Raw genomic sequence first — 23,195 nt, forward strand, 5'->3', positions numbered from 1 at the left:
TACTTTCATTTTCGGGAAAAATCGCCGACTCGCCCTTTAAACTTCCAGCAACCGATCATTGTTGAGATGAGCGGCTGCGGGGAGGCTGGGTCTCTGTTACTGTAGCGCTGCATTTGGAAGGAGTGCTACAGTTTGGGTAAATGTGAATGTGTTAGTTTATATCCATTTTGACGTAAAAGAGGATCTTTAAATAATTAGTTTCTTCAGCATTATGCCAAGATATCGTTTTTTGTCAGCCCTAATTTTGACAAGATGCTATTCATTAAAGTGACAATTATCTTTTTTTATTTTAGAAATACAAACACTCAAGTCAATACTTTGTGGAACCACCTTTCACTGTTTTTGTTAACAGTCATATTAGATAAACAGAATCCTACAGCATTTATTTTCAGCTCTTGCTACAGAACCACTGCTGTGTTCTCAAGTAGTTTACATCGCCTATTAGGTTGTTTTTTTAATCCAGGATTATTCTGTATTCTCTTAGATTTGTTTATATTTGTTGACAAAAGGGCAACGTTTTTGAGATAATTATTTTCATTCTATGTGCTTTCTATAGCTTTAATCTTGTTATATGAAAAAAAAAAAAGAAAAGAAAAGGGCAATAATTTTTGTTGCATATTTAGCTGAAAAAATGAACACCCGGCTTGAGGCAAACTGTTTAAAATAATAAGAAGACACTTAAACAAAGACTTTTCTTGTTCCACAATGGATGATTATTGGTTACTTTGTCCACTGATCCAAACCTGCGCTGTGGCTCTCTGCATGTCCTCCAGAGTGATAACGAGGCTCTGGCCTGCAGTCCTTATTAAGTTGGCGGTCAAGTATTGGTAGCTTTTTAATTGTACCACAATGTTTTGATTCTCGGAGAAAGTACAGACCAGCATGCAGTGAGATGTTTAAAGCTTGAGAAACTGTTTTATAACCAACCTTTGCTCAAACTTATCTACAGCTTTATCACTGAGCACGCTGAGCTGTTTGTTTGGTAATTTCCTTAACAAACCTTTAGGGCTTTCACACTGAGATTAAGGCAAACACTAATGGACAACATGCACTAAATTAGGCAACATTGAAATACAATGGGTAACACTGGATTCCATTTAGGGGCATTAGATTAGAGAGGACGAACACAAATTAACTCCTCTGAAGATTTATATTTGCAAAGCTATGCATACTTTTAGTTTTATACTTGCTAAATGATACTTTATACTGGTTTGGTGTACTAGATACAGAAACTTTAGTGAGGCAGAAGAGAGCTGGAGAGCACTTTAATTTTATTTACCTTGGACTATATTTGATTGTATTTAAAATGACAAACTTATGTTTGTGCCCAGAGGGGACTTGATGTGCGTTAACACTTTATAACTGTTCCAAAAAATGTCCACAAAAGGGTAAAATATCAGCATACAACAGATCTAGAAACTCTGATTCTGTAATATCTGCACACAACTATTTATATATATATATATATATATATATATATATATATATATATATATATATATATATATATATATATATATATATATATATATATATATATATATATATATATAGTTGGGACAGCAGGTTTGGTTCAGAGAGGACAGTAGAGCTCAAACAGTTGGTGTGCCACGGTGGCAGGTTTGCATCCAGAAGGGGCTCTTTGAGAGCCCAGTGGGAGCCAGAGCACAGCAGAGCTCTTCTTCGGCGCCGACCTGGCCCACATCTTATCCACAGTCTGTTTCCAGAAGCTCTGTGAAATCAGCATTTGACTCCACGGCCCACAGATTCAACTATGTCAAACTGAATGTTCACCACTGAAACACACCAGGAAGTGAGTGACTGAATGAGGTCTTTTGGCACAGATGGATAACACGGGGAACAAATGAAAAATATGCAGCACTTTCGGGTGCAGATAGTCAAAATGTCTGTGTTGAGGAAATAAACGTTAGTAAACTGACGTGCAGAACAAGGCGTTAATCAATTTACTTCAGCTATAGGAAAACAACATCGCTATGGCAGATATTTGAACAATCTCCTACTGTGTTATGCCACATAAATGTCTGTCTCCACTAATCATATGGGGGTCTCTTAAATCCTGGACACTATAGACCAACAATCCCTTGTCTATCCATTTCCTTTCTTATGACATGAGATTGTGTAGATGAATGCAGCGGTTGAGCAAATGCAGGCTGACAAACAGCCTTGTAAGGAGCGCCTATACGGACAAAGGAGATAAGATGGAGTTGTCTGAGGCTTCTCTTCAAAGAGAAGGCTGCCAAATCAGAACCTTGTATTGGATATACTTGACAGACTACTGCATTGCCCTGGCTTTGTGGAAGAAAACAGCATACTAAACCATGAAGCTGTTTACATCTGGTTTTAACAAGCAACCTGGCTGATCCCAGATCCCAGAGCATGGCCCATTACTTATAAAAAAAATGCATACTCATACTTTATGAGGCATTTCTCAACTTGTACAATGCCTAAACTAATAGTCTTGTTATCAACTGACATAAAGGTCCTGGAGGATGATGTGGATGTGAAAATCTGAGAGTAAATCATTATGGGCAAGTGTAAATGAGATTTAAATGCCCCAAAAATAAATCCCACCTAAAAAAACAACAACTGATGTTTACATACAAAACGTCTTACTTTTACTGTAAAGAAGGAAATAAACCAAATAAATTGCAACTACAACATCTTGGTTACATCTGTAGCACATTTGGTGTCCACACAACAAGCAACTGAGAAGTTATACATGTTTAGATCGAAAGGAAATCCAGGCTGACCCCTTCTGTTTTTGGCCCAATCTTGGAAATGTGGAATTTATTCTAGAAATAGAAATTGTCTACATTTGGTAGATACTTTAGTATAGGAGACTAAGATGAATATCTGGACACATGATGAGTGTGTGTCGGTCTCAGTTAGGGCGCTTTTGATTTGAGAGCTGGTATCCCTTCAGCGCTTTTATCGTTATTAAATTGTTCAATGACATTGAGGTCTAAAAACGTCGTCACAAATGATGCGGCGTCACTAGCGACGCGGTGACGCGAACCTGAACTCAAGATAAGGCCGCGCACGAGAGCTCAGACTTACGTTGAACAGGTTCGTCTTGTTTCTTTCACAGAAAAGTCCTTGTGCTGGCATGTGCTTCAGCTGTTGCCATGGGACACTGCTTCCTAGCAACACATCTCGGGCCCACTGTAGGTTCTGTGGAAAATAAATGAAAGAAAAAAAATAAATAAAACATCTATTTGCATGTATATTTTGAATACACACACACACACACACACTAAGGACACAAACACAAAAAACAAATACCCAATAAATCTTAATGAGGAGAGGAGAACTACTCATTTGCAATCAGGAAGACGCAGACCTCTTCACAGCACAGTGACTCACAAATCAGTGTAGATACAAGCGCCCTGTTCGAATAGATAGCAACCCAAAGCCGCTTGGTCTCATCTTCCCCAATGCTACGGCACGGAAACCAAAGGCTCACTTTTGCTTCTTTCTTGCCCACAATGAGGGTAAAAAAAAAAAAAAACAACAGTCAGTGTGAGCAGAACAGTATTTGAGGACGGGGAGCAGCGCTGAGGCTTTTAACGCTGGACGTGTCGGCGCTGTGAGGGCGGCTAGGCAACCCGCGTAAACAGCCGCACAACAAATGACTGTCATCGAGTCCCTGCCAAGGTACATTCTCCTTCATCCAAGCTGCTGAAAACACTGACCGGAAAAAAAAAAAAAAAAAAGCAAAGTGTTACAGAGGATTACTCCGAGCACCAACTTTCCCTTTCGGTTTTGAAAACACAACTTTATATAACTCCAGTTTAAGAGCACAAAGAAGAGGATAAATGTAATTGTTGAACGGCGACACCGGCAGCCGCGGAGCAGCAGAAACGGAGAGCTCAGAGCGAGCGGAACAAAAGCTCCTCGGCGGCCAGGCTCGTCCTTAATAAACATGAGCCGGGGCTGCGATGTATTGAACGCGGCGCTGACAGACGGTTGCCGTCACAGTAAAGCTCAACGCGGTCTTCCTGTGCCAAACTGGCTGACGGAGGACTGCGCAGCCGCCCACGCGAACACCTCTGCCCACGGAGGAGCGCAGCCGACACAGTGTGTGGATCGCTGCAGTGCTCACAGGTCCAATAAAAAAAAAAAAAAAATAAAAGAAATAATGGAATGACCAGTTCTGCTCAGCACAGCGACAGACCTGCAACACGTCTCGGTTTATTTATCCTCAAATATTTACCCCTGATGTCGGCTGTGACAGCATGGAGGTGCGTGTCTCAGGGTAATAGTGGACTGACCTGATGAGTCTTGCTGTTGGTGTAGAAGTAGGCCAGGCGGTAGAGACTCTTGTAGTGCTGAGGGAAGCGGCTGAGGCACAGAAACAGAGCACGCACACACATCTCCACCAGCATTCGCCTCTGATCCGCTCGTTCCGCAGGCAGCGCTTTGGGCACTTCGATCGCCTCGGCGGGGGGCTCGGGCTTCTTCTTGCCCTCGCTGGCTGGGGTCTGAGCGGCGCCCTGCTGGGAGGCTGCCGGCTTCGGCGGCGTGGCCGTGGCGGAGGCGGGGGCAGGAGGGCAGGGGTCGGCAGAGACCTTAGGAGCCGATCCCTCCGGGACCTCCGCCACCGCGCTCACCACCTTCTCCTGAATAACCTTCTCCTCTGTCTGGACGCCTGATTGGTCTCTATGTAAGACTGGAGATGGAGATAAAATGGAGACGCTTGTCAAAGTCGGATCATAACATGCATTTGGGAAGTCATTTTCTGTTTTTAACTGGATTCTGAGAGGTGAGAAGGGTTGCTGAAATTGGAGTAGAGCACCTACCTTGTGTGTTTTTTTTATTGCTTTGTTTTTGCTGCTATAAGCCTAACAAGCCGTGAATCCACATTCTATGGAAACACTCTAAAGTATGGTGTGACTAGACGGATGCTTTAATAACTAAACAATGCTCTGCTGGAAACAAAGTGAGATAAGACTATACCAGCTTCAAGGGAGTCTAAAGTGCTGATCACACTAGTACGCTGAACAAAACTCAGTCCTGACGACGGACAGAGAGCCGATTCATTAAGTGAAAATAACAGGATGTAATGATGGTCAACCCTGTTTTACACCATTTCTTTTGGTTGTAAGTCAGAGAACTGATGAGCAGTGGATCAACGTCGTTCTCAGAGAAGGAAGAGGGCAGACCGAACATCAACAGCTTTACTCAGGTTTTGTTTCACATCTCAGATCCTTTCAGGCACATTCATTACGGCGAGCTTAATTGTGCAGCCTTACCGTTGTAAGAGGAGGGAAGGAAAGTAAACTAAATAATGATTGAACTCGGCGTGAGCAGACAGCTAAAGGTTTTAACTGGACGAGCTCCGGTGGCAGAAAACACAGAAAAGACGGTTCAGGGGGCTGAAATTAGCTGCTCTAAACTGCTTTATATTCCACAGGGCGCTGAGCAATTAAGGCGGCAGTCATTCCAAACAAAATCATTTCTCGTTTTCAACTGTAAACTTTTAATTAGCGCACGGTTTTGCTTTTGCCATCATCTTATTCTCACTTTTAGCTCTTTGGAGATTTCACTTCTTATTCAAGCATTTTAATTACATTCTAAGAGACAAGTCAGAAAATGTATTTTCTAAGTGCCTTGTTCTGACAAATTAATACATTATAGTAGGAAAAAAAAAAAAACTGTTTTACTGCTTCTGTTCCAGTTATGGCCTTTTGGGTCCAGGATTGCTCACTGCCTGATTAGTGAATGTGGACTGTAAACTGTTTAACAATGGTATTCTAAGGCAGAAATATACAGTACATTCAAAAGGCCGCATAGTAGGAAGATCGAGACTTTGTGGATTACAGTTTGTTGTCTTCTGAATAAAGTGAGAAGAGTTAAAGTGACGGACAGCGCCAGCAAGACACCTGACCGCATTCCTAAGAATGATCTGGACCAGTCGGACTACCTGCGTCCTCAGAGGGGGGCTGCCTGTCCTTCACGGGGGTCGTGCTTTCTGACGACGACGGACTGGCTTTGACGGAGGCAGGCCTGTGGCTGGTGTCCTGTGAGCTGGCGGGATCCGTGAAGGCGTCCTGGGTGGAGTTGGAGTCAGAAAGCAACACCACCTCGCTGTCCTGGCTTTGCTCTGGATGAACAAACAAAAACACGGCTCACTTTGCCAGCTGCATTGTCGCAGGGAAAGAATCTGGGATTGCCGTCATAAAATTACGAACACGGACAAAATGATTGTGCTGTTCAAAACTGGATCAGTCACATGTTGTGTGTGCCTTTTTTTAATCAATGTTCGATGCTTGTTTCTAAATACCTGTTTCGCTAAAATGATAGAATTATTTAACTAAAAATAGCTTTTGAGACACACATCTGTTATTAGTGCATAACTAATGAGACACTATAAGGAGAGAGCGTTTGTTTTTGTGAAGATCCAAAAACAAAATGCCAGCATTCCTCTTAATTACCATGTTCTGCAGCCTCAACAAAAAATCCTTGGCAGGAATCTGTTAACAAGAAAGCATCTTGCCTTTGCTACTCAGAAATAAGTGCCCACGGGGGGCTTTTTCAAAGATTTACAGTCATGAGTCAATGGCAAAGTTACTAAGGTACTGCAGAGTTTGTGTAAACTAAAGAGTTGTGTATTAAAAGCATGCTCCTAGAGAGCACTTTGATTTTGGTGTTTGGAAGGAGAGTACCATTGAAGGAAGCCAGCCATTTTGCAGACCTGGGCAGGCAGTATTCATGGTCAAACCCTGGTGAGGCTGTTGAAGATATGAGGAAGCTGGTTTGAAAAAAAAATTGTGAGAAAGAACTTTTGCAGCTCTAAATTCATTACTAATTTAAAAAAAGAGAGAAAATCAGCAATAGCCTTAAAGCACCGGAGCAAAAGAATCCCCTTGAAGATGTAGAATCTAATTCAGACAAGTATTTCCTCCAAAAATACACAGTGCATATTTACTATATAGTCACACCCCTACACGGTATGTAGGGGTGGGCCATTATCGTATCGTTTTATCGTTATCAAGAATATTTCTCATCATGATAAGAATTTAGGTTCATCTTGACTAGGGCTGTGTATAAAAATCGATACAAAGATTAATATCTATTAAAAACAATTTAATATCGATATTCTGGCTTTCAATATCAATATACTTCCCAACCCCTAGGGGGCGCCATCACAGTCATTACTGCTCACAGCGAGGAAGAGCAAGTGAGACGATTTTGCGGAATGGCCGACAGGATTTTAGAAGCGCCTTTGTTCCTGAAATCAAAAGTTTGGGCACAATTTTGGTTTCTGTGATACGTTAAATGCATTGAACCAAATGCACTTTGTTTTCCTGTTAATATATCAGTGTTCAATAAATTGAACATAAATGTAATATTTGGTTGGTTTTGATGATTCAATGACTGAGCATTAATTTGAAAGTAATAAATATCGATATTGGAGTCAAATCAAATCAAGCTGATCTATATTGAGAATCGTATCGAGTCGGCTCATCCTAGATGATACCCAGCCCTAATCTTGACGATAAATTCCAATTAGTTGTGCCTAAAAAAAAATAAACTGCCAGTATTATCAGGATTGTTATTTTGTCCATGTTCTCCACTGTTGGTCTCTTGAAAGCGTCAATAAATATCAAATAATTCAATTATGTAATCAAATGCAGTCAGTATGTGCAGTTTAGTGATAAAAATCAAGCTTCTTTATTTAACTAGTGTCCTGATTAAATATATTTTAAATGCTCATTCACAAAACTGGACAGGTACAAACTACAGCGAACATTTAGGTCTGTGGAGAGGATCATCAGGGCGGACCTTCCCCTCTAGCTGAACCTGTAAAGTTTTAAGACCAGGGAAATGGCTGCTAACATCTCCACAGACCCCACACAACTGTCTAGACCTTTACCTTCAGGTTGAAAATGCAAACATTAATATTTAAAATAAACGTTTAGCTTTTTGTATTTTGTACTTAAAATGTCTTCTTTGAGAGAAAAGGGGAAATGACGTCTAATCCTTCGTTTGAAGCAACTCGGCGATTAAAAATGGTTTGATTCTGACGTAAAACCTTCAGGACACCAGCCCCTGATTACATGAGTTGGACACCTTCCTATTTAAGATTAAAGCTTAAACATGCCTGAATCTAAAAATAGTGGTTCACGGTCGCCATTTCATCCAGTCTGAATTTGAGAAAAATTCTGAATGTGGAAAGCTGCTAGATATCCCAAAACACATTTAACTATAAGTGCGATGTAAGCGGACTCTATAATGCGCTGAGTCGGGGAGACCAAATACAAATTAACATAACAGTCACATAAAAATCCTAATAAAATGCAATGAAACCTGTGGGTGCGACGTGATCAAGTTCAAGAGGTATGCACTGCAAAAACAGATCTAAATATAAGTAAAATGTTCTTAACTTTAGTGTATTTGTCCTTAATTTGAGCAGGTAAATAATAAATAATTATTTGCCAATGGAATGAGTGTTTTCACCCCTAAAATAAGATAATTAGACATCTCAATCATCTTATTTCAAGTGCAGGATGAGTTGTTCCTATTTTAAGTGCAAAATTCTTATTCCATTGGCAAATCATCTTATTTACCTGCTCAAATTAAGGACAAATACACAAATTTTAAGAACATTTTACTTATTTCTAGTTCCGTTTTTGCAGTGTGAATATGCTCACAAGGCACTGCACACATAAAACTAAACATTTACAGTTTTACAGTGTGGAAAAGTAACAGCTTTGTTCATGTGTCTAAAAAAGAAAATAAATCACTGATCCTGCACGTTCCTGATTGATTACTTCTAATTGGTCTATTTATTGATAATTTAAAATGCTTCAGACAAAAAACGTGAAGTTGTTGACATAATAATAATAATGTCTGGGCTCTGACTTGAAAATAGCATGTCTGAATCAGATTCTACATTCACCTCAGTGCGCTTTCAGCAGAAATCAAGTCAAAGGTTGGACACCTACCAGCAGCAATGTGCATGGAGAGGTACTTTCTAACTTCAGCCAATAAATGGAAGCCACGCTCTTTCCAACTTGGCATTTTCACACTAATTGGCCATAATTAGAAATTGTACCCAATTAGTAAGAGAGCAAACATGATCCATGTAAGATTTCAGAGTATCTCCCACTTTGCTTTCTGTGCGATTAACCCCCACACCCCCCCACACCACTGATGAAATGCGATCATACGACAGTTTGGTGGACTGTGATTCACGGACTGATTTTGTCCAGCTGTTAAAACAATCACCCCCATTAGAACTACATGCACATAAATGGCAAAGCAGGTGGTAAAAGCAAGCAGGCAAAGAGGTAGCAGGCAGGTAGGTAGGTGGGTAGGTAGGTAGGTAGGCAGGAATCTGGAAGAAGGTGACAAAACTGGCAACATGGGCAATATGGCTGCATTATTTGCACATTTCACTTGAACTTGAATGAATGGGTTGAAGGGACAGATGGAGGTTTCTGCACATGGGAGAGGGCTCATTTCTCCTGATTGTGAGCGTTCCTGTTTCAATATGTGGTGCCGTTTCAAATGCGGAAATTAACCTACTTGCGTATTCAATTTAAAAGTAAATACCTGGCTATTTTTTTTTTATACTGTAAAGATTTTTTTTTTTAAAGTTACATCTCTTAAAATCTAATAAACTTAGTTTATTGGGTTTAAAGTTTACAAGTTCAAGTGTAAATAAATCAGAAAGAAAATACAACTAATATGAACAGATGACCACATTTCTTGGATCATCTCCATCTCCTAAACATACAAATTTTTATAGATGCAAAGAGAAAATGGTAGTTGGCTGGATTTGGCCAACTTTCACTTTAATCAGCCAGTCAGAAACTAAAAAAATATATAAAATTTTTCCCCAATAAGCGAATATGGCATAAATAAGTATTAGGAAGTTTGATGACTTTCATTGATGTTGATGCTGCAACCGAGTAACCAAGACTCAAGGGTAGATACTTTCAATTAGTAGAAAGCTGGTGTGTGTGTGTGTGTGTGTGTGTGTGTGTGTGTGTGTGTGTGTGTGTGTGTGTGTGTGAGTGAGTGAGTGAGTGAGTATTTTTCAGAAGATAACAGGAAGGCTGGATGGATAGTGTGTTATGGTATATGTTGGCTTTTGAAATGTTGGGAGCTTTTTGGAAGTCTCAGAGTTAAGGTAAGCTTCTAGTTTAGCAATGCAAGCAACACTAATTGCTAATGGATTAGGTTACGTAGGTTAAGATATGAAAATTGTAGCCGTTTTGTCTTTGTGTTAAAGTAATAATAAACCCGCCTTTTTACAATGTCTGATCTCTTATGCACACAATGTGAAGTTGCGTCTGCTCCAAATATAAATAAGCGAAGGCTCACGGCAGCAAGGACAGAAAAAAGTTTTTGTAAGGCTGTTCTTATATCTTTTTATAATACAGCTATTAAAAAAAAGCAACAAACAAAACCGGAGTTGGCCTCAAAATTTCAATAGTAGCATCTCTAGTCAATTTTTATAAGGACTGAAGATAAAGCGAAAATACCCCAAAAATATTTTTTAGAATCCCTTTTGTTTTCAAGTGAGGTTGCTTAAAATGGTTATTAAAGCCTGCTACGTATTTAACCTCATATCCAGCACAGGCAAGCATCTGGAAACGCTGACACTGCGATGCAAAACAACAGCAGCCGAAACACCAAACGTGTGCAAACGTGACACGAAAAGCTGAAGATGCTTTAGGGAAAAGAAAAGCTTTTTTTTTTTACATTTCCTGTGAGAGGCAAGATGATTATATAGAATATAAGAAGCCACAAGAGACTGGTGTTACAAGCCCACATGCTCACAATTATGCAAACACATAAGCCCAAATGCTCTCAGCCCAAAACCCAACCAAAACTTTGTCCATGCAAAGCATATTAGCCAAATAATCAGTAGCCATATTGCCCATTTCACCACATCCCAATCATCAAGTGCACGGGGACCATAGAGACTGAAAACGAAGCCGTTGAGCATGGTGATTAGCGATCTGAGCGCTCCCCGTTGGGCCTTTCTGTCCCAGTGCGGAAACGGCAAAGAGCCCAACCCCAGAGGCAGTGTCTAGGACTGGGACTGTACCATCAGCCTGCTGCTCCTCATGCCGTTGCTGCTGCCACTGTTGCCTTCGGAGTGTTTTGCGTTTGGCGTAATCGTGGTCAAATGGCGTGGCCACGTAAGGAGGGGATGTCACACCTGGGGTGGCGGCGGAGGGAAGGGAGGGGCTGAGGACGTTCCCTATGCAAACGGAGGAGCAGTTAAATTCTTCCTCCGTCATTGAAGCGGGTTTCTCTCTAAAGATAAACACAGAGAAAGAAAAAGTCGCACTGTGAGATCGACAGTTGTTCTGTTGCAGCCTGTGTTGGATTTTACCAATAACGAACACAGAAGCGCACTTTTCATTGGACCTGGGCAAGCTCGGCATGCTCTTCTCTTCCCCCTTTGCAAATGGCCCGGTCGCCGCTTCGACCAGCAAGTTAAACAAAACCTCGTGATCCAGATCAGGCTCGGTACCGTGTAGCAACTTCAGGATGGAGGCACTCAGACGGAAATGCAACTAGAGGAAAAAAAAGAAAAAATAGAGGAGGAATGTAATGTTGTAAAGGGATAGTCGATGTCTTCAAACGTGAAGGCTTTCAGAAACAGCTTTTCCTTAAAAAACACACAGAGAAGCAGAATAAAGGAAGCATCCTGAGCAACAAGTCAACGTCGCTTACTTCCAGGGCCTCCATAGCCAGGTCCGGAGGATTGTGGTAGTGGATTTTCCGCGGGTACCTGGCAGCTTCTTCGTGCAGATATTGCGCCGCCTATAAAGCCACAAACGGCAGAGTAACCAGCTGACTCGTGTCATTTTGTCACAACCACGAACTTCAGTGAAATTTACCGACGTGTTATGTGACAGACCAACACAAATATTGTGCTTTTTTAGAAACCATCTTCAGATGCTGTTACAGCTGAAAGCCTTTTGGGGTGCGTCTCTTCCCGCTTTTGTTCACCTAGATGTTGAAATGTTTTACCGAAACCTCTCGGCTAAAATAGCTCAGTCACGATGGATGAAGGGTATCTGTTAAAGACTGTTCTCGAGTCTCACCTCAGACTAGGCCTGGGCGATAAATCGATTTTTATCGACTAATTCGAATTTACAATTTTTTATGAGTTAATTTTTGGAAAAGAAATCAGGATTTTATTTCCCTATTAGGGTCATGAGGGGTGCTGGTGCCTATCTCCAGCTGTCAATGGGCGAGAGGCGGTGTACACCCTGGACAGGCCACCAGCCTATCACAGTGCTGAATACACGTTTAGGGAAATATATATAAAATATTGTGAAGAGGAAACTTTTTTTTTTACCCTAATATGAGGCACTTTAATTTACTCATTTACTTATTTTTTAAGTTAGTTTGAAGTTACACAAGTGAAGCCTGTTCTTAGCTCATGTGTGTGATAACACTAGCAGCAAACTTTGTGTTATATGTTCATTGTTTACTATGGCAGGGCCGCCATCTCAGGGTTCCTACAGCATAAGGCAAGTTAAATTCAAGACTTTTTAAGACATTTTTCAATGCCACTTGAAATAAAAAGTTAAGACCAAATTCACGATAAACAAGAAAAACCTGGATGCGACAACTTCACCCAAATGTTTAGTTTAACATAAACCATTACTTTCTGGCCCAGTAGACATGTTTAAAATTTTCAAAAACATTTCATATAGGAAGAAAGCTAAAAAACACAAATTACAGATATATTTTTAACAACTACTGAACTGAATTCTCAAACTTTGTTTTGTTCCCTACTAAAATAAACTATTTTGGTATCTGGTAACAAATTTAAGACCTAAGAAAGACTGATTCAAGACATTTTAATGCCAATTAAGGCCTTAGTTTTAGGTTACAGAATTCAATGCCTTTTAAGACTTTTTAAGGATCCGCGGGAACCCTGCCATCTTGTTTTACGAGCATGTTTCACAGCTTTTATTTAGTTGTACTCTGAATTCAGGTCAACTCACAGACGAAATGCTCGACATAAAAGCAAGTTCAACTTATTTTTAATTTCTTTTTGTGAAACAGAATAAAATTGGGGATTTTATTTTTAAGCCATATCGCCCGGCCGTACCAACAGACTCAGTTAGATTAAAGAGTAGACTTTGACTGGACCATTCGTACATGGATTTTCTTTGGACTGTGAACCTATGGTGCTGACTTAGCCTCTCACAGTTTTTCTTTCAGGATTGCCCTTTATTTCCCTCCATATGTCCATTAAAAAAGGTTTTTGGTGGTAGTGTGAACACTTTGTCAGGTACGGATCTAATCTTAGCTGCCAAGTTATTCGCGTCATTTATGATAAAATGAATGCCACAGTAGGCGTGTAAAGACAGTGACCGTTTGAATTACGCACTCAAAACAGAACAAAGGAGGTGACCTAGCAGGTGACGCGTGTCATATTGGTTCATGTTGATAACAAAGCCAACGTTGCTCCTGGCTTACTGGCTATAAAACAGGCTTTATGCTTCAATCTCATGCTTCCATCTCGGCACTGCGACTCCGTCAAAGAATGATCGGCAGCTTTACCTTTTTGTAAAGCTGCAGATATTCGACGGGGGGCTTTCTGCGCTTCTCGGCTATCTTCCCCAGCATGTAGTGAATAAGCCACTCTTCTTCATCGCTGTCACCCTCACAGCGGGAGGCGCCCTGGAAGCACTGAAACGCCGTCTCCAGCATGGAGTCTCTTCTCTCCTCCATCTGAAACAAGGCAAAACATGTAAGGCAAACGTTCCGCGCGCGTGCGGCACATCAAGAGGCTCTACTGTAGAAGAAAAGGGAAAAGAGTAAGTGGTGCAAATGTGACTGCCGAGCTCGCACGTCTGCCATCAAAGCAGATTGCAACGCGAACTATCACGGGAGGCATTTTGCGCTTCGTAGGCCTCACCTGTTTAACAAACTCTGGAGGGAGCTCCACTCGCCATTGTTTGAGCTGCCGGGAAGCAAACGTGTGCAGCGCGTACGATATGGTCCCGTACTCGATCCACAGCGACAGGTTGGAGCTGTCTATCTCCAGGGCCCGCTTGAAGCAGTTCAGCACAGCCTGGGAGTGCTTCCATATGGGAACGTCGCTTTTCAGCTCGTTGGAGTTGAGCTTCTCTTGGATGCGGCTGGCTCTGGCTAAAGCCATGCCTGCCCAGGAGTCGAACCTGAGGGGGGAGACGGTATTAACGCCACTTCTGAAAAACCTCCAGCGGTAAATTAAAAAGGAGAAGAAATGCATTTGTGACGTAAAAATAAATAAATAAAAAAAATACGGTGTGGATGCTGGAAGCTGCATGAGCTGATATAATATTTCTAGATGTGGCTGAGGAGGTGAAGTGAAGTCTGAGTAGGGCTGGACGATATAGAAAAAAAGCTTATCGATAAAAAAAAAAAAAAATGCATATTGATCGATATCGATAATTATTGAAAATATTTAAAACCATATTTTATGTGCAGCTCTGCCTGGACATTTTATGATATTGCTAAATGATTTAATTTTTAATAAAGAACACAAACACAGAATTCCAATTAAATCTTTTTAATTGGAACCAACTTTTTTAACCATAACAGAATTTTTTTTAAGAAAAATTACTTAAAAGACCTATGTTAGGTAATTAAATAAAGACCAAAATAAATATACCAAATAAATAAATAAATAAAATAGCCTATTTAGGTGGGAATAGTACACTAGTTACTTCTCACGTGCGGAGTGAGCGGCTGAGCGGCTTACGTGATGAAACAAGTTGGTTGCGTTACCAGACTTTGTTTTTACCGGTTCCTTGCAAGTTTTACAAATCACTGGTTTATTTCTGTCAGACTGGTGAACTAGTAAAACCCCGTTTTGGGACAGTTTCCTCCGCCGCTACTTGCTGCGACATATTCACGTGCTCTGTGTTGTGGTTTGAGAGGGTGGAGCTTTGTGACGCCGTGCCTGGGTCCGCGATTACGATTGGTTGAGAGGAAGTAGTGACTGTAGAATCAACTAATATGATAGGCTGAAAGAAAGGAAGGAAAATTCTCTATCGAACTTTTATCGACCCTATTTTTTTCTATCGCGCCACACGTCTATCGATCGATATATATTGTTATTGAATTATCGTCCAGCCCTAAGTCTGAGCAGCAGGGAAAGGTTTTTTGGAGACGGATGTAGCCGCCGGCAACAGCGTGGAGGGAGGACCTACCTGTTGGGACACACGCAAATGTCATGCATGTAGAACTTGATGGCTTTGGACTGCTCCTTGTTCTTGAAGTGATAATCAGCCAGCAGGTAGTAGATCTCATTGATGATCGGGGGCGCGGGGGGGCTGCCAGCCGGAAGGGACGGGACCTTAAAGAGAAACGGCAGCAGTTATAAAAGGAGAAACCTGCGAGTGAAGACAAAAAGGACACGATGCTTAGCGCAACTGCGTCCAGCGCAGCGCCGCACGCCGACCTTTTCCGTCATGTCCTCGATGTAGGCTGCCACCTCGTCCGTGGTGAAGGTGGGGGTCTCGCTTGGGGGCGCTATGCTCGCGAATCTCCTCAGCAGATTGGCCAGCTCTGCCGACACCGTGCTCGTCTTGTAGCTGTCGAACTCCGGCAGGGACTTTGGTTTGAAGTACTGGAACATGAAGAGCGCGTCGCTCCACTGAAGCTCAACCTGCAGAGCCCAAACCCGTCCCCGGGGTCAAGTGATTAGCGCGGGCGCCACAGCAGTGGGCACTCTTCTGCAGCTCCAGGGTTTAACGTAATCACAGGCAGAGGCCTCGCAAATTAAAACACACCGACTCCCACTTGTGGCCGCACACAACCACTGCAAACGCCACAATGAAGATGAATAACTGGACTCTGCCACATTGATTAGGTCAGAATCTCAGAATTTTCCAAATCCTATTAGTCGCTGTCCATTTTGGCTTATTAAATAAAACAAAAGTACACCATGGATATGCTGCAGCTCTTCTCGCAGTGATCTGGATTTAAATACGCTGATATTCATGGGACAGACTGATGGGCGAATAGATGGAAGAAGGATGGATGGACGGACTGATGGGTGGGTGAGTCGTGATTGGACGGTCTGATAAACGGGGAGACTAAAAAAAAAAAAACGGGACACAAATATGGATGGCTGGATAGAAAATATGGATGATGTAAATAACGAGTTTGTAACCATCAATATTTGCCCATCCTATTCCAGACCTTGAAACTTCCACTGCATCCTTCTCCAGCTGTAATAAGCTCAGAGAAGCTTTTGGGTCCGATCGTTTCCCGTAGTTCTTACAGCATTTATAGACTGAAATGATGAATCCTGTGCACGCAAACTGGGAGTCGGGAGAACGAATGGAAAAACACTGAAGCCAGAACTGAGTCTGTGGCATTACCTACTGAAAAAAAAAAACCTGAATTTTGCAGATTGGTTGTTTGTGGCTTACACAAATATTTTCTAATTTCTCCCACAGTGGAGTAAAAATAGTCCTCTAACAATGCCGGTTCATGGCCTCAATTTATTCCAGTGACATCTGTTTTGTGTGGCTCAGCAACAAACAACGTTAATGGATATATCTGACCGTTTCGGCATAGGGAGGTTCGCTGAGGGCGCGTGTATGCGTCATCAGCAGGCTGCTCCCTCTTACATAGGTTTGGTAATACAACCGAGATAAAACCAATTATTCAAAGCCTTGAGCCACCTCTTCACTATTGCACCGCCTCTTCAGGTCCCCCGCCATTATCTCCAAAACAAAGCTACATTTCTTGTTTTTGCAGCAAACTTTTAGTTTGCGGAACAGGCAAAACGGACGTAAGCCGAAATAAAGACTGCCGATTCAGCAAATTGAAGGCCTCACCTGTGGAGACGAGTGGTCCTCGAGGTAACGTGCCTTGCTCTTCTTACTGGGGTAGGCGTATAAGCAGAAAAAGCACTGCTCCAAGGCCATTTCCAGCTCTTCTTTGTAGGGATGAGAGTCACTGGAGGTGGGAGCAGCAAATTCTTTCTCCAATACGCGAATCTGCACCAAGTGGGTTGCAAAGTAGAGACAGCTACCGTTAAAACTGTACATTAGATGTACGATGGTTTGAGAAAGTATTTATACTTCCTGAACTTATACTTCATTGACTGTTAATTGGGATTTTATGTGATAGACCAGCATAAACCTAAAGCAGCTCGTAATGTGAAGCGGGAGGATCATTAAACAGACAACAGAAGGGTCCCAATTTTCAGAGATTCCTTTTCCATCTTCTTTTACTGAAATAACCCTTGATAAAATCGTGAACATTCATGCAGAGTTAGGCCATGAAACAAGTTCTGAACAATTCACCGGGCACGTTTTAACCCATCATGAAGTACAAAAAGAGTATGACACATCCTACAAAGACCTGGCCTTCCACGGCCATTGTGACTCTGGAGGAGCTGCAGAGCTGTTGACAGGAAACTCATTAGTAATGCGCTCTACAAATCTGGCCCGTGTGAAGAAAGGCGTTATTGAAAGAAAGGCGTAGGACGTTCTATGTGTGTGTGTGTGTGTGAACCCCCCCACCAATCATCATGAAACACATTGAAGGAAGTCCCGGGCTGTGGGAATGCATTCCTTCAGCAGGAACAGATGGGAAGGTGACTGAAGCTGAAAGCTTCAATCACCTTGAAGAAACCCTGAGGCAAAGGTTTTACCTTTAAGCCGGACAACCTAAACATTCAGCCAGAACTACAACTGAATTTAGACTATTCTTAGGCTACGTTCACACTGCAGCCTGAAGTGACCCAATTCCGATTTTTTTGCCCACATGCGACCTGTATCTGATCTTTTTATGACAGTCTGAACAGCACAGATCGGATTTTTTCAAATGCGACCCGGACCACTTGGATATGTGGTCCTGAATCCGATACGTATCTGATCTTTTCAAATGCGACCTGTGTCTGTACGGCCGGGTCGCATTTATCCAACCTGTACGTCACCGATACTCGACAAACGTCACTACTCTGCGTCCTGCTATGCAGAAGCGGGAAGAAAGACGACACCCTTAGCGGACAACAATGAGGAGAGCAGTCAATGAAGAGAAAGCTCCGGTTAGAAAAGAAATTAATGACCGCAAAATGTGCGCCAGCATTATAATCCATGTTTACTTCTGCAAACACTAAGGACGCTTGCTACGTGTGATGTCATCACGTCCTCGAGTGCGCATGTGGGACACTTCGGTTGAACGCATTCAGTTCACACAGGAGATCACATACAAGTTGGATATATTTGGAAATGTGAACGACCACGCATAAAAATCTGATTTCACAAAAAAATCGGAACTGATCATTAAGACCTGCAGTGTGAACGTAGCCTTATTGATGTGTTTGAATGTTTCAAAGTTAAGCCATAAATCCCATTGAGAATCGGTGGTAAAACTTCAAAACTGACGTTCAGAGATGTTCATCGTCCAGTCTGAATAAAGCCTGACCTGTTTTGCAAACAAGAAAGGACTAAAATTCCAGCATCTAGATGTGCAAAAAGTCTGGCTATAGTTTCAGCAAACTCTGGTTCCATAAAGCATGGGGTCAGGGGAGGCCCAGCACCAATGCACAACAGATTTAGCAGATTTGTTTTCCTCTAAACATTTTCAAAACCAGGCATTTCTGTTTTTTTTTCCTCTCACATATAATCCCAATAGAAACACGAGCAGGTCTGTGACTGCAGCAGTGTAAAACGTGGCAGTTCGACGAGTATCAATACTGTTTTTTCTATTCCCTGGAGATGAAAGCTGCTAAAAGCAAGCGTAACGTTTGCTCGGTAAGGTCCCTGCAAAGTCTTACAAAGAACTTGAGGAGGGCGCCGTCTGAGCTGCAGCATAACGATCGACGACCCAGATACTCGTGAGCCGTACTCAAAAGCATCAGAGAGGAGGGAAGCATGGGAGTTTCAGGTTCATCTGAAAAAATCAGACACCTCAGCGTTAATTAAAAGACCAAAAAAGAAGAAAGGCAGACAGCGTTAACAATGAGGGAAACACACCTTCGTCGTCATCTAAAGACACGTGCTGCCGAAGCATACAGTCAAAGGCCGCCTCCTCGTGTTTGATAATGCGATACAAGATAATCCAAGGCACAACTGAGAAGAAATACGGCTCCTTGGGATCATCTGAGGTACTCATGCTAAGATCAATCAGCTGGAGGAGAAGAAATCAGAATAAAGCGTTGAATCCGTATTTATTGGGATTACAGTTTTAATGTATACCCTTCACTTCTTTCAAACCTGAATTAGATTGTTTGCCAGCCGAGCCATGCTTGAGAAGTGAGGGATTTTGCTCAGGAGCTCGGGTTCCTTCGTGAAGCAGATCTCGACGCCATCCAGCAGCTTTCTGATGGTGCTGACCCACTCTTCCTTGCTGGGAGCAGAACCGCCTGGAGCAGAGTTGAGCTGCTGCAGGGCCTCGTTCAAAGCCAGCTCGCTGCACTCCAAGCATTGCCGGTAGTCCTGCACCTTCAACAGGGAGTTCTGGGGAAAAGGGGGGAAAGTCAAGAGTTTACCCAAACTCAAGCACGTTAGGATATGAAAATAACCTTTAGCCTTTCTAACTCCTCAAAACTAAATCCAGACACGGTGTCAATGATTAGAGCACGGCCCGTGGGTCGGTTCCGGCCCGCCGAACAATTTAGTCCGGCCCGGTGGATAATTGCATTATCAATATTCAACAATGATTTTTTTTTTTCAGTGTCCTGTCTGGCAATGTGGCAATAAGAATTGTTGTCTTAATGCCAAAAAGAACTCATCAGATTTGACTTTGACAAGTGCAGCAGTACTGCTTTTGCCATAGTGCTCTACTTGATTTATGAATGCGAATAGTTTTATTATGATTCATGCGGGGAATATCTGATATGATATAGGCACAATGGGAAAATAGGAGAGGAAAGGAAGAACAAGAAGAAAAAAAGAAAAGGTGAAAGAAAGAGGAGATAAAAGGAAGAGAATGATAAAACAATTATTGAAAAAAACATGTACTTCGTTTAATTGAAGATCTGCAGTTCCTATATTGTCCACGAGGGGCGCTGTGTTTTAATCAGCAGATGGTAGCACTGAGCTTCAGATGTGAAAAATTGATTTTAAATCTTTTCTTAACTAGTATCTGTTTGATGTATTTTGTCATGCAGGACAGTGTTTTTAAGTTCCAAAAAATGTGAATAAATGTTTTTCAACATTGTCCAATCACTGTGATCAGTTCTTATGCATAATGCACAAGTAAATGTTTAACTGAGTAAAAGCATTGTTGAAATTGCACATACTTTTCTTAAAAACGCTGAGGTTATTCATAATATATTGTGTAAAAGTGAAATTCATTTAATATAAAAATCAACAACAAGTCCACTTTTATTAGTTCTATTTAATCTTACAATGAGTTTACTCGTGTGGCCCTCTTGAGATCAGACCAAAATGAGTTTGACACCCCTGGATAAGAGCAACAAAGCAACAGCTACAGACCAGAAGAATTAGAAAACTTCACAGTCAATTTATGCTAGCTTTAAATATAGAACCAGCAGGAATCACGGCATGAATAGAAAGAAAGACGGAAAGATATACTGATGGATAAATAGTGTGATGAATCTCAACAATTGTCAGGCTTTAAATATGGAAGCTGCAGGATCCAGACTGGATACAAAAAGGATGGACGGACGAACGGATGGAAAACCCTTTGGATGCAAAGAGAAAAGGAATACTCCATGCTCCGTTTTTATTTTTGCAAACTTATTCCATCCTGTGAAATCAAAACCTAACTCCGGACAGCCTCAGCGTGCCGGATATATCAGAGATGCTCCGGTAAAGTCGGCTAGGACTGCTGCGACGTCGCTGTTATGTAAACCTCTGCAGCGGCTTTCCCTGCAAACAGCGCGGCGTTACTGCGGCGGACAGAGAGCTTTGCAGCACTACCGACCTGCAGGAGCATCAGCTGGGCGGGACGCTCTGGGGTGGAGCTCACGAACTCCAGAGATTTGCTCCTGTTTTCATAATTAAGAGTGGGTTGCAGCAGACGCACAACAGACTCAAAGTCTGCGGCCTCAAAGAGACGCTGGATCTCCTCTAAGGACTGACAACGCTCCAACGACTTCAGTCTCTTGTCGATCTGCACATGGGATCAAAAACACATTCAGAGCACTAACACCTCATCTTAACTTGGAAACATTTTATGGATCAACTCCAGCGTCACTGAAGACTTTAACGTAATTGTGTATTGAAGAGTAAATATGAAAAAAACAGAATACCGACCTCCTCCACAGATATGGCTGCGTCTACACGAAGGTTTGGCAGCTTGATCGTATAATGCTTCCCGTCAGCGGTCTTCGGTTTGCTCTGCAGCAGGCCTATGCATACGTCGTAGCTCTCAAGCGCCAACTCCATATCTCCCTGTCAAAAGGCAAAAAAAAAAAAGAAAAAAAACAGCATTAAACGGCAGCTCTGGCTGGACCGTGTAGGAAAAAAAGAGCCGCCGATGGAACCAGGGGACCTCGATTTCACCTGCAGAGCCAAAAAGCGCGCTTTGAGCCAGTAGACGCGCACCATGACGTCCAACCAGTCCTTCTCGAACAGATCTCTCTGGGAAGAACCGAGGGCCAGGACGAACAAGTCGCCCTGGAAGTGTTGCCCCGGGAACTCCGAGTCAGACGCGTCGCCGCCGGGACCGCCGCCGTTTCTTCCTGGATTTACTGGACGAGATACGAGATCGCTGAAAACCAACAGTCAATCAAAAATGAGAAGCAAATGTTTGTTGGGCGGACTGACAGGACTTTAGGTGCGATTATTTTCAATTAATAAGAGGAATAATCAGGTACATAGCTAATCCCTGGATAAATTATACTATAGTTTTCTATATTATATATAGAAACTACCTGAAAACTACCTGAAAATGGTCTCTGTTCTTATTTAGGGATTCTTGAATAAGACTGAGCTGATACAGCTGACCCTGTAGGACCCTCAAACGTGCAGCTCTTAGGGGATTCGCTCTCCAGCCGACATGTCTGCTGCCGGGCAGCGTTTTAGCCGGGTTGATTGCTGCTGCAGGCGGTCAGATCTGGACCTGCGGTACCAGTGAAAAATGCTGACAAATCTATTGTTAAGTCCTCCTTTATTCTCCATCGGCTGTCCTTAAACGGCAGACTTTAGAGATGGCTGGGAGTCCACACTGTTTTATCTCGGTGTCGTGATTTAAAGTAGTTTAACGTTGTTCTGCACATAAACAGCCTGCATTTGTGCAGCTTTAGAAACAACACGGCACTGATTGGGTACGAATGCGCCGAAGCGTAAGGTCTGCACAGAAACCGTACCGTTACCCGCCTGATACACATCCTGTAAATATGTTTAGCTTCATCAACTACCAAAGACCAACAGGGATGGAAATGAACGGGTTTCTGCAAGCTTCAACAAGTCCCTGTTCAGACTTTATGACTTTTATTCGTTTTTGGAATCACATTTAACTTACTTGGTACACTGAGCGAGTTAAACAGAACTTGTCTTATTTTGGGGTTTTCAGCTCTGACATAGGACTGGGTGATATATCGACGTTTATGAATATCAAGACTTTTTAAAAACAGATATAAAATGAGATTATATTGTTTATATCGAGCTGGTTTATGTTGAGTTACAATTATACTTTTATGTGCTCCAGTAGGTTATTTTTTAAGCTGTTTCTCATATTTATCTACAGCTGTTTGTTTTTAAAAAAAATATGCCTGTGAGAAATGTCCTAATCCAGCCTAAATATATCGCAATATTAATTTTGGTCCATATCGCCTAGCCCTACACTGAGATTTGTTTTTACACCTAAGTAACCTAACTCTGCAGCTTACTACAGCCTGTATTCCTGTATACAGGTATATATGTACACCATATAACATAGAACAGATTACTGGATCAATGTGTGCTTCTGTGCTTTTTTGTCTCTCTTGTTGTGTCTCTGTTCTGTCTTCTGTAATCCCCAGTCGATCGAGGCAGATGACCGTTCACACTGAGCCCGGTTCTGCTGGAGGTTTTCCTTCCTGTTAAAGGGGAGTTTTCCTCTCCACTGTCGCTTCATGCTTGCTCAGTATGAGGGATTGCTGCAAAGCCATGGACAATGCAGACGACTCTCCCTGTGGCTCTACGCTTCTCCAGGAGTGAATGCTGCTTGTCAAGACTCAATGTAATCAGCTGGGTTTCCTTAGATAGGACATATTTTGACCAATTTGTATA

At 42.1% G+C, this 23,195-nt stretch overlaps 1 protein-coding gene across 12 annotated transcripts in view; it reads right to left on the minus strand.

Annotated features, from left to right (window-relative positions):
• Nucleotides 1-23,195, minus strand: part of cabin1 (calcineurin binding protein 1) — a 59,537-nt gene that overhangs the window by 25,090 nt on the left and 11,252 nt on the right. For 6 of the 12 annotated variants that reach the window (XM_036144559.1, XM_021308925.2, XM_021308926.2 and 3 more), the window contains 18 exons: nucleotides 21,486-21,673; nucleotides 21,237-21,374; nucleotides 20,905-21,093; nucleotides 19,230-19,472; nucleotides 18,990-19,143; nucleotides 18,791-18,906; nucleotides 16,842-17,003; nucleotides 15,455-15,661; nucleotides 15,204-15,349; nucleotides 13,925-14,186; nucleotides 13,567-13,737; nucleotides 11,719-11,808; nucleotides 11,398-11,558; nucleotides 11,084-11,295; nucleotides 6,687-6,752; nucleotides 5,945-6,124; nucleotides 4,293-4,690; nucleotides 3,079-3,192 (listed from right to left, as the gene is read on the minus strand). In XM_036144559.1, coding sequence (XP_036000452.1) covers nucleotides 3,079-3,192; nucleotides 4,293-4,690; nucleotides 5,945-6,124; nucleotides 6,687-6,752; nucleotides 11,084-11,295; nucleotides 11,398-11,558; nucleotides 11,719-11,808; nucleotides 13,567-13,737; nucleotides 13,925-14,186; nucleotides 15,204-15,349; nucleotides 15,455-15,661; nucleotides 16,842-17,003; nucleotides 18,791-18,906; nucleotides 18,990-19,143; nucleotides 19,230-19,472; nucleotides 20,905-21,093; nucleotides 21,237-21,374; nucleotides 21,486-21,673 — 3,197 coding nt within the window. The remainder of the gene's footprint in view (nucleotides 1-3,078; nucleotides 3,193-4,292; nucleotides 4,691-5,944; nucleotides 6,125-6,686; nucleotides 6,753-11,083; nucleotides 11,296-11,397; nucleotides 11,559-11,718; nucleotides 11,809-13,566; nucleotides 13,738-13,924; nucleotides 14,187-15,203; nucleotides 15,350-15,454; nucleotides 15,662-16,841; nucleotides 17,004-18,790; nucleotides 18,907-18,989; nucleotides 19,144-19,229; nucleotides 19,473-20,904; nucleotides 21,094-21,236; nucleotides 21,375-21,485; nucleotides 21,674-23,195) is intronic. The other 6 variants (XM_036144567.1, XM_036144563.1, XM_021308927.2 and 3 more) reach the window with 4 other exon arrangements.

The sequence above is a fragment of the Fundulus heteroclitus genome, chromosome 12, assembly GCF_011125445.2.
Source record: "Fundulus heteroclitus isolate FHET01 chromosome 12, MU-UCD_Fhet_4.1, whole genome shotgun sequence".
Lineage (NCBI taxonomy): Eukaryota > Metazoa > Chordata > Actinopteri > Cyprinodontiformes > Fundulidae > Fundulus > Fundulus heteroclitus.